The sequence below is a fragment of the Echiichthys vipera genome, assembly GCF_963691815.1.
Source record: "Echiichthys vipera genome assembly, chromosome: 11".
Classification (NCBI taxonomy): Eukaryota; Metazoa; Chordata; class Actinopteri; order Perciformes; family Trachinidae; genus Echiichthys; species Echiichthys vipera.
The window spans coordinates 24,244,075-24,257,182 of NC_139836.1; the positions used below are offsets into that span (position 1 = coordinate 24,244,075).

At 40.5% G+C, this 13,108-nt stretch overlaps 2 protein-coding genes across 2 annotated transcripts in view; one reads left to right on the forward strand and one right to left on the reverse strand.

Annotated features, from left to right (window-relative positions):
• Window positions 1–1,480: 1,480 nt before the first annotated feature.
• Window positions 1,481–7,796, reverse strand: mtrf1l (mitochondrial translational release factor 1-like). The gene is made up of 8 exons (XM_083922678.1): window positions 7,268–7,796; window positions 6,424–6,503; window positions 6,131–6,235; window positions 5,707–5,785; window positions 4,899–5,062; window positions 4,228–4,345; window positions 2,268–2,404; window positions 1,481–1,872 (listed from the first exon to the last, which is right to left on the reverse strand). The coding sequence occupies exons 1-8, from the start codon at window positions 7,695–7,697 to the stop codon at window positions 1,660–1,662; spliced, it is 1,326 nt and encodes a 441-aa protein (XP_083778804.1). The 5' UTR covers window positions 7,698–7,796; the 3' UTR covers window positions 1,481–1,659.
• Window positions 7,797–12,026: 4,230 nt separating this feature from the next.
• The window catches only part of fbxo5 (F-box protein 5), a gene marked incomplete at both ends in the record, with an annotated part of 3,080 nt that continues 1,998 nt past the window's right edge, over window positions 12,027–13,108 (forward strand). Inside the window, one exon of the mRNA XM_083922468.1 lies at window positions 12,027–12,109. Coding sequence (XP_083778594.1) covers window positions 12,027–12,109 — 83 coding nt within the window. The remainder of the gene's footprint in view (window positions 12,110–13,108) is intronic.

Genomic DNA, 13,108 nt, shown 5'->3' on the forward strand with positions numbered 1-13,108 from the left:
ATTTTAGCTCAGTTACTATGACAACTTATGCTGGGACACTTGTTGAATTTGCTTTATGACACCGAATCAAGTGAAAGAGCCAGAATAACCAGAGTAAGCTTGTTGGTTTTTTTTGTAAACTCTCTTTATGGATCACTTTGTTTAAATTAAAGTGAAATTCCGGCGTAAAATAATCCAAGGGTCTTTTTCGGCAAATACACTCATCAAATAAGCCATCGAGACCATTTTTTTCATGTAACAACTATTAAAGGAGAAAGTTGCTAACCGTTGCTAACAGCCTAATGAAGCTAACACTGATTAGCTTGGGGAAGATTTTACGCCGGAATATCACTTTAATTGTAACATACACATACACTGCAACAAGGAAAATAGTAAATATTTTATTTATTTATTTGAGTTGTAGTCACTTAGTTGGCAACAACAACAAATTTCACTGGTACCAGATTTTTACACATAGGCCTAAATATTTGCTTGTGTTATAAGTCTTATACTGTTGTTTTGGCAAACAAACTATTTGAATAAGTCAACTTTTTTTTATCAGCCGTAACAGCTACACCGGTAATTTTTTCACCTTGGGAGTCTGTGTGTAGCCTACATATCATCGTGGCAAAATGTGGTCTTGAGGGACACCAACTTTAGCGGGAACTACGTCAGAGGCGGTTCCAGAGGGTTTTGCCAGATTTTTCACCGCCATATCGTTGCAACCGTGAAAGATTAAGTCACCAAACATTACAGGTGTATACCCCCAAAGCACTTTCAGTCAAAAGCAACTGGACTTGGTTATTTGTCTAGGAAGACGTTTCATCCAAGAGGCTTCATCAGTTCATGTACGCATCTGACCAGGCTGGGACTGGTCCAACTAACTGGTGTGGAGATCCAAGTATTTAACCTCTCAAAAGGCCGATGATGTCACTGGAACCCTTTGTGCTTCAATTGCCAATGACCGCCGTTAGAGTGACAGTCGTTGGTGGGAAGTTGGTTTCGACTTTGTTAGTGCTCTCTTGAGTCTTAACGACAGTTGTTGGAGTCACAGGAGGCCATTTGTGAACAGTTGATCCAACAATCTATCCTCAAAGAACAACTATTCACAAATGGCCTCCTGTGACTCCAACGACGGTCGTTAAGACTCAAGACATCATCGGCCTTGTGAGAGGTTAAATACCTGGATCTCCACACCAGTTAGTCGGTCCGGTCCCAGCCTGGTCAGATGAGTACATGAACTGATGAAGCCTCTTGGATGAGAGGTGAAACGTCTTCCTAGACAAATAACAAAGTCCAGTGGCTTTTGACTGAAATTGCTTTGCGGATGACGATGACCTAGACAAATGAGAACATTCACAGGCTTACAGGTGTATAGTTGCGATCAAAATGAAGGTCAAGTTGGAAGATGGGTGAAGTCCGAGCAAGGGTGCCAGAATTAGGGGGGTAGGAAAGAGGGTCATTTTATTACCAGCTTTTATATCTATTACCAGCGTTTGGGCTGGAATTGCTTGTCACTCCTGGACATGTGTGGACATACTGTATATGTGTGTATGTGTGTCAGAAGCATCGCATAGACTCTGTCATCCTTATAATCCATCTTGGTCATTTTTTTTAAAGCAGAGTGGGAATGACCAATATTGCAGTGTTGATCAGAATCCATATTTTTCAGATCCAATCTCACGAGCCCTCCTGGTTGTTTTCTTCCAGCAGTTCAATGAGTGTCTCCTGGTTGGAAAACTCCTGTAGCGAGGAGTTCATCTTGTCCAGCAGATCCTCTCCCAGCAGGAAGCTCTTGATGTCGTGCACTGTCATGCTGATGCGGTGGTCTGTTATACGGTCCTGGGCGAAGTTGTAGGTTCGAATCTTCTCTGATCTGCCTTTGGTACCAATCTGGAGGAGTACAAAGAAGACAGCGGAGAAGAAAGATGGTTAAAGTTTTGATCCAGGGATGGAAATATGTAAAACATTATTTAGTTTTTTTAATTTCTGTATATTCTATCTTCATTTTGCATGCGTCATTTTGGTCTTGCTGCATTTATTTTGCATGTTTTATTATTTCAACCACTTTTTAACAAACAATGTACAAACTCAGCGGAACATTCAAACATGTGGATCTTATTTTTATGAATACTTGTTTGTCTGGTTTATTACTTTCTAAATGCAGTAACATAATGAAATACAACGACAACAAAAAAAAATACCTTGTCAAACCTTTATTTGATATTCCAATTGAATGCCTCCACCTTAAGCTCACATTATGTTGTACATATCTCACAGTGTCCCACCTGTATTTTACGCTGGTTGTAGCGTTTGCTGGTCTCCTCCTCCAGCTTCATGCTGTACAGTTTTGCTCTCAGAGCCTTCATGGCTTTCTCCTTGTTCTTTATCTGGGACCGTTCCTGCTGGCACTCTGCAACCACGCCTAACAAACACACACAAGTAATAAAGTACTATTAGTTTGTGGGCATCCCTCTTAAGTTGTACTCATTTCATAACTACTCTTCAGAGAAATACAGACCAATGCAGACAGAAACCCTACTTTAAGGGCCTGATCACACTATCCTTTTGGCCGCGGCCAAAACCGGTTTTTCAGCTAAAGTCTAGTACCTTTAAGTAGTGTGAGCGCACCCGCTCCGCGCTCAACTGGGGCCAGCTGGGCCGCCACGGCCCGCTTGAAAGAGGTGGGCTTTAGCGGAGCCGTTTGCACATGTACGAGCACGAGCGTGCGCACGTGTACGCGCACGAGCACGAGCCCTACGGCAGTAGCGTTATGTCCGCCTGTTCGGACATGTAAATAGAAGGACGGACCATGCGCGGACATTTAACAACAACAACAATGGTGGTGAAAGGTTCACGTTGTGTTTACTGCAGATTTGGTCGGATGAAAATATTCAAAAACAGTCGACAAGACGCACAAAAACTCCGAGGTCTATGGAAAGATTTGTAAACAAAGCCACACACACGCGATCAATGCGTGTGACGTGTTACGGCTTGAAGGCGTATGGACAGCAAGAAGCATTGGCCGAGGCCCTGGCAGTGTGAGTACAAACGGGGCTGGGGCGCGGGGGGGAGAGGGAGGGGGGACAAGTACCCTAAAGTCCGGGTCTCGGTCCGGGAGGATAGTGTGAGCGCGCCCTAAGGGCCTGATCACACTATCCTTTTGGCCGCGGCCAAAACCGGTTTTTCAGCTAAAGTCTAGTACCTTTAAGTAGTGTGAGCGCACCCGCTCCGCGCTCAACTGGGGCCAGCTGGGCCGCCACGGCCCGCTTGAAAGAGGTGGGCTTTAGCGGAGCCGTTTGCACATGTACGAGCACGAGCGTGCGCACGTGTACGCGCACGAGCACGAGCCCTACGGCAGTAGCGTTATGTCCGCCTGTTCGGACATGTAAATAGAAGGACGGACCATGCGCGGACATTTAACAACAACAACAATGGTGGTGAAAGGTTCACGTTGTGTTTACTGCAGATTTGGTCGGATGAAAATATTCAAAAACAGTCGACAAGACGCACAAAAACTCCGAGGTCTATGGAAAGATTTGTAAACAAAGCCACACACACGCGATCAATGCGTGTGACGTGTTACGGCTTGAAGGCGTATGGACAGCAAGAAGCATTGGCCGAGGCCCTGGCAGTGTGAGTACAAACGGGGCTGGGGCGCGGGGGGGAGAGGGAGGGGGGACAAGTACCCTAAAGTCCGGGTCTCGGTCCGGGAGGATAGTGTGAGCGCGCCCTAACTTACTTCGATTAGTAAAATATGACAGAATTGTCTTACAACTCAGAACTAAGACGACACCTCTGACATCAAACAAGGAGTTCAGTTCAGACATGGCCTCTGACCAGATTTATTGATACAAAAATGTTATTTAAACACATAATATTCAGGAAATGGGAGAAGGAAGTTGCATTTCCAGTGTTGGAGACATTTAAAATTAGAAGTTTCAATTACAACGGCTTGGCCTTGGCTCTGTGTTGTGTTAAATGGCACCTTTCCACATTCTGTCAAGTACATTTATTAACAGCAGTGTACTGCACGGTGTGAGTGATAAATTAGTTACCATATGTACAATCTGTCACTATCTGTTAAGCTTTATAATCTAAATATAAAGTAGAAATTAAACCGACAGATGCTAAAAATGTTTTTAAACTTAGGGACGGACAAAGACTCTGTTCATGTCCCACAGTTTAATAAGCTAAACTGTAAAGTATGTTCTATCTATTACAACACCAGGTGTTCACAGTTTTTACCTGTAGGCAGATGGACTATTCTGACTGCACTGTCTGTGGTGTTGACATGTTGGCCTCCAGCTCCACTCGCCCTCTTAGTTTCTATCTTCAGGTCCTTTGAGTTTATCGTGAAAGAAATCTGACAGGAACACACAAACACTCCTGATTTACTTACATATGAATCAACAGCAGATGAGCAGAAGAATAAATTCATTCCTCGACAACCTACCTCGAGTTAATCTGAGTTAAAATGAGAAATGGAAAAAGAGCTAAAACAGGTACCAGAATTGGAAAAAATTAGGTCAATCTCACCAAAGTAACATGCTTTTACCATGAGTCACATAGATTAAGCACTAAATGCTTTGATATCAAAATGCTGCATGAGCAGTTCGAAATATAAACAACAACCAATGAAACCTCCCACATGTGAGTCAGTCACAACAAACTAATGTGATATTCCATTAGTCTGCCGTTCTGCACAATTTCCATCCAACATCTCATTTCAACAGGAAATGCATTATATTAAGAACAAATTAGATGCTCTCCACTTAATCTGTAACAATTCCTGTGGGAAAATTGGGTTGTTCTCACATTAAGAAGGAAATCAACAGAGAGGAATATGGTGTGTGGGTGTGTGTGTGTGTGTGTGTGTGTGTGCCATCCGTCCATCCATCCATCATGTAAAACTGTACCTCAGTGGGTTGGGGCAGTACAGCCACAGTCATGGTGCTGGTGTGCGTTCTGCCCTGTCTTTCAGTCCTGGGAATCCTCTGAACTCGATGGACTCCAGCCTCAAACTTCATCTTCTTGTAGCTCTGAGGGCCGCTGATGCTGGCCGAGGCGTGACGTAGTCCACCTGGTCATAGGCGAGCAGTGAGTACCACTAGTAAAATGTTACTGTCATTTGGCGCGATGACATGCAGTTATTTCAAATGTTCATATCACAAAGAGGGACTTTAATAGTGTCTAGTTGTCAAAGAACATTTCACTTAAACAAATGTGAATCCTCCTGAGTCTCTTTTGTGCTCAGTATTTGGTGATAAAGGAAGGGCTCCCTCTTGTGTTAATAGTTTGTTACTGCAATAAGGATAGTAATGGAAAAACAGGAGGGTTGCATTCTTCGTTGACAGGGTTATCTAATTATCACATCATCCCTACTTTAAGTCTCTAGCTAAGACACAAAAATGTGTGTTTACCACTATCACTCACCGTCCTTCTTAAAAATAAACAACAGATGACATCTAATTCCCTCTGTAACTCATGTTCAGAGTCAGAACAACTGAAAACACAGACTAAGGGGATTTAGAAAACAAAAAAAGACTCAGGATAAAACAACATACTATCCTGAGTCCAACTTTGTTCTTGGTTAGACTTAACCAGTGGAGATGTTAACATGACAGTTGCATAGAAAGTATTGCCTTAAAAGGTCAGTCTGCCTCATGCTTTGGGTAAACTGACCCTTTAATACGACTGTAATCACAAGTGTCTGTGCCCACTGACCTGTTTCACTTTTCATGTGCTCCAGCATGTCAAAGGACCAGCCGTGGTACTGAGCGAAGCCGTGGTACATGTCAAACACCTTCAGAGGAGGAGGAGACAAGTCGGTGTGTAAATACACAGAAAATGTAAGTTTTTTTTATTTATTGTTTTGCTTCATTATGAATTCTCTCTCATCTTCCCTTCTTCAATCCCTCTTTATCCATACTGATGTTAAAAGCATTTGTTTCTGTAAATACAGGCAATTCCAAGGTTTTAAGGTTTGTTGCAATTACCAATGTAAATGGGTACAAAAAGTGTATTAGGAAATGTATTTATTGTAATGTATCTATGAATTAATATGCAGAAACTTATTTCATTGAGGTTTTGTTTTCAAAAGTCCATCATCTCAACAAAAAAAGGTTTATATAAAATTGTACCTCCAGACCTCATCGGTAAACAGCATGGCCTCCTGACCCCCGACACCAGCTGTAACCTCCAGGATGAGGTCGCTCAGATCTGCCTCCTCTTCAGGGATCAACAGATCCAGGATCTGTTCGGTGAAGCAGGTTGATTCAACAGAAAGGAAAACAAGATAGATGTGATGTGTGATTAACTGAATATCTGAACAAAAAAACAGCAACTGGAAACATCTTGAGCTAGCTCAAGGTTTACCATTTAACTTCAACGTTACTTTCTGCTGCAGCAGCTCATCGTTAAAATGCAAAGGTACAGTTCTACCTTTTGTCTCAGGTCTTGAATATCTTGCAAACACCCTTCACTTTCCAGCTCTGCCAGTTCTCGCAGGGCTGAGTCTTCATCTTTGAGGAAGAACAAAAACATACAGTAAAAGTAGACTAAGACTTCTCTTTATTGATCCTTTGGGATGACTCCCGCAAGGAAATTTAGGGTCGTATGATATGACGATTTATACATTGAGATGAAAGTTTGCTAAAATGTTCTTTCAGTGGTACCCTTCTCCTTTATTATATCTGCTTGTATAGTGTTATGGCAATATTGGAATTTTGGATCACTGTGAAGTACCTTGATTTGTCATTTAATCAATGGATTAATCTAAAACACTGTCACTTTATACACATAGGCTATGTATGATATGTATAATTAAGCAGAAACAATTGATTACTTTATCCACAATTCTATTTTTTGACACTGTTTAGTTAAATATATATTTTTATTTCATTTTTACTTTCTTTGTGACCAGGGAGATGTGCAAAGTAAGAATTTAATCGTGCAGTGTGACGTCTGTCTTAACTGAACATATGACAATAAACATCTTGAATCTTGAATTGCATACCCTTACAGTGACAGTAGTGTTTGAATCCAGTCTGCCCACTCCTAATCTCCTCCTTTATTGCCTGACTGGCTGACAAAGACCTCAGTGGTTGAAACAGAAGCATTTAAATTAAGTGTGCAGCCAGATTTTTTGTACTTGAATGAGGGAGTTCGGTCTATGGTTGCAAAATAAACTGAACTGTGGCTTAGAAATGTGAGATATTCCATCAAATAGGCTACTCTCATTCAAACCATTGCTTGTCTTTGTGTGGCAGCGGCACATTAATCTCACCTTTCAGAAGAATCTCTGTCTCTGCCATTTCTTTTTGTTTGGAGTCCAGCTCGCTGATGCACTGGATAAGAGGAGCCAGTGTGGACAGTTTGGTCCTCTTGGTCCTCAGTTCATCCTCACTGAACTGCTCCTCTGTCAAACCGCTGTTGACCGCTCTCAAACAATCACTGTACTCTGTCTCCATCTTCTTCATGTATTCCTGCAGAGACCTCTTGGCAAAAAGCTCCTCAGTCGACAGTAACTTGGCCACCATCAAAGGTGGAGAGGTGTGAAGAGTTCTTGTAGTTCTACCATAGTGATTATTGGTGTGTTCTTGAAATCTGGCAGTTTCCCTGATGATATTTGGTGATTTATGAAAACAAGGTATCCACTGACTAAAGACACACTGCTTTCCTCTAGGAAGAAGGGTGACAGCTCTTATATAAGCCATTGTGTGAGCACATCTGTTTAAAACATTCACTGTGTGGCAGAACAAACATATTTTGACATGACTTGGCTTCAGCACATATCCCTTCTAGTCCGGAAGAAACATTCGGCCAAACTCCATTCAGTAAATGTATGATTTTATATGTTTTACGTCTAATAAAAATGCATGTCCCATAGAATTGTGATATTAAGAGGTTGTCTGTATCCAACGAAAACAGTCTTCAATTCGGCGTGTGTATATGTTGAAAGCAGTGCTTTATTTTGATGAAATACTGCAATATGTTCACATGGCTACCACCACAATCCGTTTTGTGATTACGATTAATATATTTGTTTATTACGAAACAAGTTTAAGTCATAAATTATCTAGAGACTGCCTGGGATCTGATTATATATGCTTATTATAAAGAAATATTGTTCGTTTACCACCTTGTTGAAGGGCGCAGACATATTGGAATGTGACACGCATGCGCAGTGGACTTGTCTTCTTCTTCTGCAGATAAAATTACAGCAGGCTGAAGATTGTTCCCACCCATTAGATTCGGCTTTCCAACTAAAAAAACGAATATAGTAAGACGTAAACCAATGTGGAAATGACTGGAATTTAATTAGAATTGTATTTTATCCAGACTAAACTAGGTCCTGTGCTACATACTCCGGCACGGTCGGTGGGCGGTGGTATCCATAGACATATAAAGAGTAGACGCCGCATCGAACGTTGGGCCGCGAGAAATGCGGCCGCCATCTTGGATCGGTCCTTCTCCCAGATCAGTTCTATGAGTGACTCGTTGAGCCTCTGAGTTGAGCAGCAGAAGGAACAAGATGCCAGAGCACTGTGCAGCGTATTCCTGCTCTAATCTAATATTACAATATTACAATTCATAATCAGTACGGTACAGTACAATTTTAAACAATTATACATAAATCCAGAAATTTTTGAATGTAATAGTGAGTCCCTCAGGCTGTGGCAGGTAGATACATATTTAGCTGCCAGAGGAGCTGCTGTCCCTTATTTTATTATTATTATCTTGTCACAGTAGAGGCGTGGAGATTAGCCTCTGTGGGAATGTTAGTTAATTTACCCCCCGGCCAGATGTGTGTGTGCAAGCCTGTGTGTTTGTGTGTGTGTGTGTGTGTGCCTGTGTAGATATGAAAGGAGAAGCAGGGAGGAGAGGGGTTGTCGTACATGTGGTCTAGTGTAAATGGATTGCACATTTCCAGCAGTAGGTCAGCGGAGGATGTGCTGTGGTTTCATGAGAGGAAGACACTTCAGAGACAGTTCATCTCAGGTCACCTCAGATATTCTCAGTTTTGTTTTTTTAAATATTGAACATGACATTGACATGAATTATGAGATCATTTTTCATGTCATGTCACTTTATTTTTTTAAGTTTAGACTATCAAAGGAGAAGTGGCAGAATCTGATCAATATCCTTTGCTGTTAAACTGTTTCATCAAACAGGAGCAACATGATGTGGGGTTTATTATAAAGAATGAATTAGAGATTTAACATGTATTTCCACTCTGTGCCCGATATTCTCACAGCTGAACTAAATGTTCCATACATTTTTACTTGGTTCTCCACATCTCCACTTAAAGCAGCACGAACGTCACATGTTTGTAAAGCAGAACTGATGAGTCCAGGCTTTTTTAGTTCAGTTGTACCACAGAAGTTGAAACAGTCTGAAAAGAAAAAATCATACATTTATTTAACTAAGGAAAAATCTGAAATCATTTGTATAATTTAAAATTGATATTACTGAACTATGCCCCATGTTTTTGTTTGCACATTAAATACAATTACTACATCATTAAAATATGTAATAAAGAAGACATTCACATAATTAGACCTTGCCTAAAAACAAAGGACACAGCCATTTTAGATACTATACAAAGTACTCCTACAACATCACTGTATTTACCAATTAGAGCTACACTCTACACTTGGTAACTGTGCAAGAACAAAACAGTGTGAAAATGATCGATTTAACAAAATGTTATATATATTTTTATACCACACACACTCGCTCCCTCTCCTCTCCACTACCACGACTATTCGACTGGCAGAGCATGGATCATTTCTGAATATTTATAAACATATAGGGTTCGGCTCTTGTTTTTTTTAGTGCTTTAAATGAAAGTGTGTCTGTTTGACTTGTATTTAGATGTGTCCAAAATGTCATCTCTCTCTCTCTGACCTAATTGTATTGATACTCTTGATTTATATGTATTTTAATTTTCTCTGAGTGTGTGTGTGTGTGTGTGTGCGTGCGTGCGTGCGTGCGTGCGTGCGTGTGTGTGTGTGTGTGTGTGTGTGTGTGTGTGTGTGTGTGTGTGTGTGAGAGAGAGAAAGAGAGAGAGTGAGTGAGAGAGAGATGTATGTATTCATGTATGAAATATAGCCTATTAATACTCTATAAATGATTTCTCTTGTTGTGTTTATATTTATAGTGTTTGTAAAACACCTATCATACATCACATATATCATATATCAGAATATTCTATTACTGTTAATCCCACTGTGAATATTAAAATACGCCGAACCGTGTCCTGTCCTTACACTGAGTGGAGCGGGCGACCGGGCCAAGATGGCGGCCCCACCGCTCGTCACCGCCAATAGGCCCAACGTTCGATGAGGCGTCTACTCTTTATGTCTATGGTGGTATCCACCTAAAGTTGGTATCCCACCAAAAACACAAAGAAGAAGAATGAACAAAGATATATTATTGTAGACATTTATTTTAATTCATTCATAGAGCATCATTTACTGGATATAGGCCTTCCATTTCATGGTTGGATGTGTCTGTGTGAATGAATCCTTTACCTTCAAATATCTGGACTAAGACCAAGTGCAGACCACATTTCATAACATTTTAACTTCATTCATTTTTGGCTGTTTCAATAAAAGCATAATGTAATTTAGGAATATGCTCCATGTAAGTACACTGTCAACAAAGAATAAAGTGCTTAGGGAATGATGCAGGACTGTTATGATCTCAATTGATATTTTCTATTTCCTGGTGCATAGGCCTCCTCATAATACCTCAAATGCATCATGAATAGCAGTCAGTTAGGCTTTTGGCAAATTTTCCCTGCTTTGCCTGTGATGTGGTTGTAATTGAAATGACTGTGTGGACTTGTAAATGGGATGCTGGGATCATCATTTAATTAGCATTATGTACTTCAGTATGCAAATGTAGTAAGCTTCAGTGCTCAGAAGATGCCCCCTCCCCCACCCCTACGTACACAACTTCACCCTTTTTCTGTCTCTGCCTGTCTGTCACTGGCCCTCAAATAGTTTTTTTAATCTTCCTATTTTATATACAATAAACATATTAAACCCAATAGAGTTTGGTGACCTGGGAGAGGACTTGGCCCCTTTGCCATCTTAGCATGTTATGCACAGCAAAGACCAAAAAGTGAAAAACATTCTGAACTACCACATCCTGCAACTTCCCCCCTGCCTAGTTTCAGTGAAAGAGACACTTCACACATTCCAGACAGGGGTGTGAACCTTAAACTGTCCTGTGAATACCATGGCTTTTAAGCTCTGTTTCTCAAACAGTGGGAAGAGGAGTTAAAAGTAGGCAGCCAAATAAATACCTCTAACCTGTTTTTTTTTTTAAAGCTCCATAAAAGCCAAGGGGAGCTGCAGATTCAAATGATAATTCATTGTGATTCATCACTACCATCAACTCCCTTCACATTGTCAGTGAATAGTGTGCATATTCAAAACTGTATCAGAAACAAACACTAGATCACTATCAAAATGATGTTTGAGTGTATTTAAACATGGGGAAACGATTGTGATGCTCGTTCACCACGAACCCCCTAAGCAATATGAAGCTTTTACAATATTATTTTGATTTTGAACATTTGTTGTACACTATCTTTTCAATATCCTGCTTTTATTGTGAGGTAGGCTAATATTCAATTCGGCTGAACAGTATTATTGTTAAATACTTCAGCACTGTAGATATCACATAGTTTATCTTGGTTTTAAAACACTGTCAGACTGTGTCAGGTGGGAAGGAAATACCAGTTTTTACAACACTATTTGCAAATTCTTATATATGACAGACATTTTTCCTTTCAATGACCATTCCAATTGTATATGATGATGACATAACATGAAAGAGTACTTAAATACAATAAAAGTAGTAAAAACAGGAGTAGAAATTGAAACAATAAATAAATACAGAAAAAATATAACTGACAGGTAGGCTAAATAATCACATTGTCTTAAAACATCGTGTAGTATATCAGCTGTATACATACTTTTCCTTATTATTTATACTTGTGACTCAAAACATTGTATTGTATTTTGGAGGGGATGAGAAGGAAGCACCAGTGGGGCCACGTCGACTACGCGCTGAACGTCACTAACCGACGCATTGAAATCTCCAGCTCTCATTGGTTGACGGTTTAAAGGGGCGAATACCCCCGCTTCGCTTGTGATTGGTTTGCGCCTTTTTGCGCACGGATTTCAAACAGATGCAGCAACTGGCGGTCAGTGGGGGATTTCAGTTGCGGAGGATTGAAGTGGGCAGAGCGGGTTTCAGCTGAAAGTTAACACTAAGTTAGCTCAGCGGCTAAAAAGGAGGGAAGCAGGAGTCTTCTTTGGAGGACGATATTAACAAACGGAAGGTAAGGGACTTTACATAATATCCTCCAGAACAGCAAATAATAATCTACGATGTGATTTCCCGCAACCTTATCTAGCCGGAAAAAACGTTAATTCACTAATTTACCGTTAGCTTGGTTAGTTATTAGTCGGTCAACTGTCTTGGATAATTAGAAAGGTCAACCATACCAACCGAAGCTATGCTGCATTTCAGACTCAGTATTTTAATAACACTAGTTAGAAGTTTTATTTTATGTAGCCTAACGTTAGTTACTTAATATTGTAACAGTTGGGTTAGCTAACGTTAGTACCTTCTCACAAGCTACTTCCCGTCTATGCTTCAACCCACTGCAGGCGCGTAAAATGCAACGTTAACTAGTTTTTGAAAATGCAATATTTACCCGTTAATGTGCATCAGTAACAATAACCCGCTAACTTTAATAACGTTATGCATTTAAAGACTTAAAAGTCTGGGTATCTTCGCGTCACTGCTACGTTTCCGCCCAAATCTGCTTACATCGCGCCAAAATCGATTATTTGAAAAAATATTTGGTAGAAGAGCATCCAACTATATTCAACGTTTAACTTTAACCTTTTAATAACATTGTGGTCGTATATCATTCGTTATTTCATGTCAGGAAACGTGCTAGTTAACTTTGATCGTCGGTAGCTATGTTGGCTTGCATGAGATAAGCCATGCTGCACGGCAGGTTTTGACAGTCACATTAAAATTCAATGTCCTCGAGGGGCAATTAAAGAACACATAGGCGTATAGTTGTATACGAAACAGA

Excerpts from the sequence above, each read along its gene's own strand:
- mtrf1l (XM_083922678.1), bottom strand. The coding sequence starts at position 7,697 with ATGGCTTATATAAGAGCTGTCACCCTTCTTCCTAGAGGAAAGCAGTGT. Across the intron at positions 2,405-4,227 it reads AATAGTCCATCTGCCTACAG|GCGTGGTTGCAGAGTGCCAG; the intron begins GTAAAAACTGTG and ends TGTGTTTGTTAG. Across the intron at positions 1,873-2,267 it reads ACAACCAGCGTAAAATACAG|ATTGGTACCAAAGGCAGATC; the intron begins GTGGGACACTGT and ends GTACTCCTCCAG.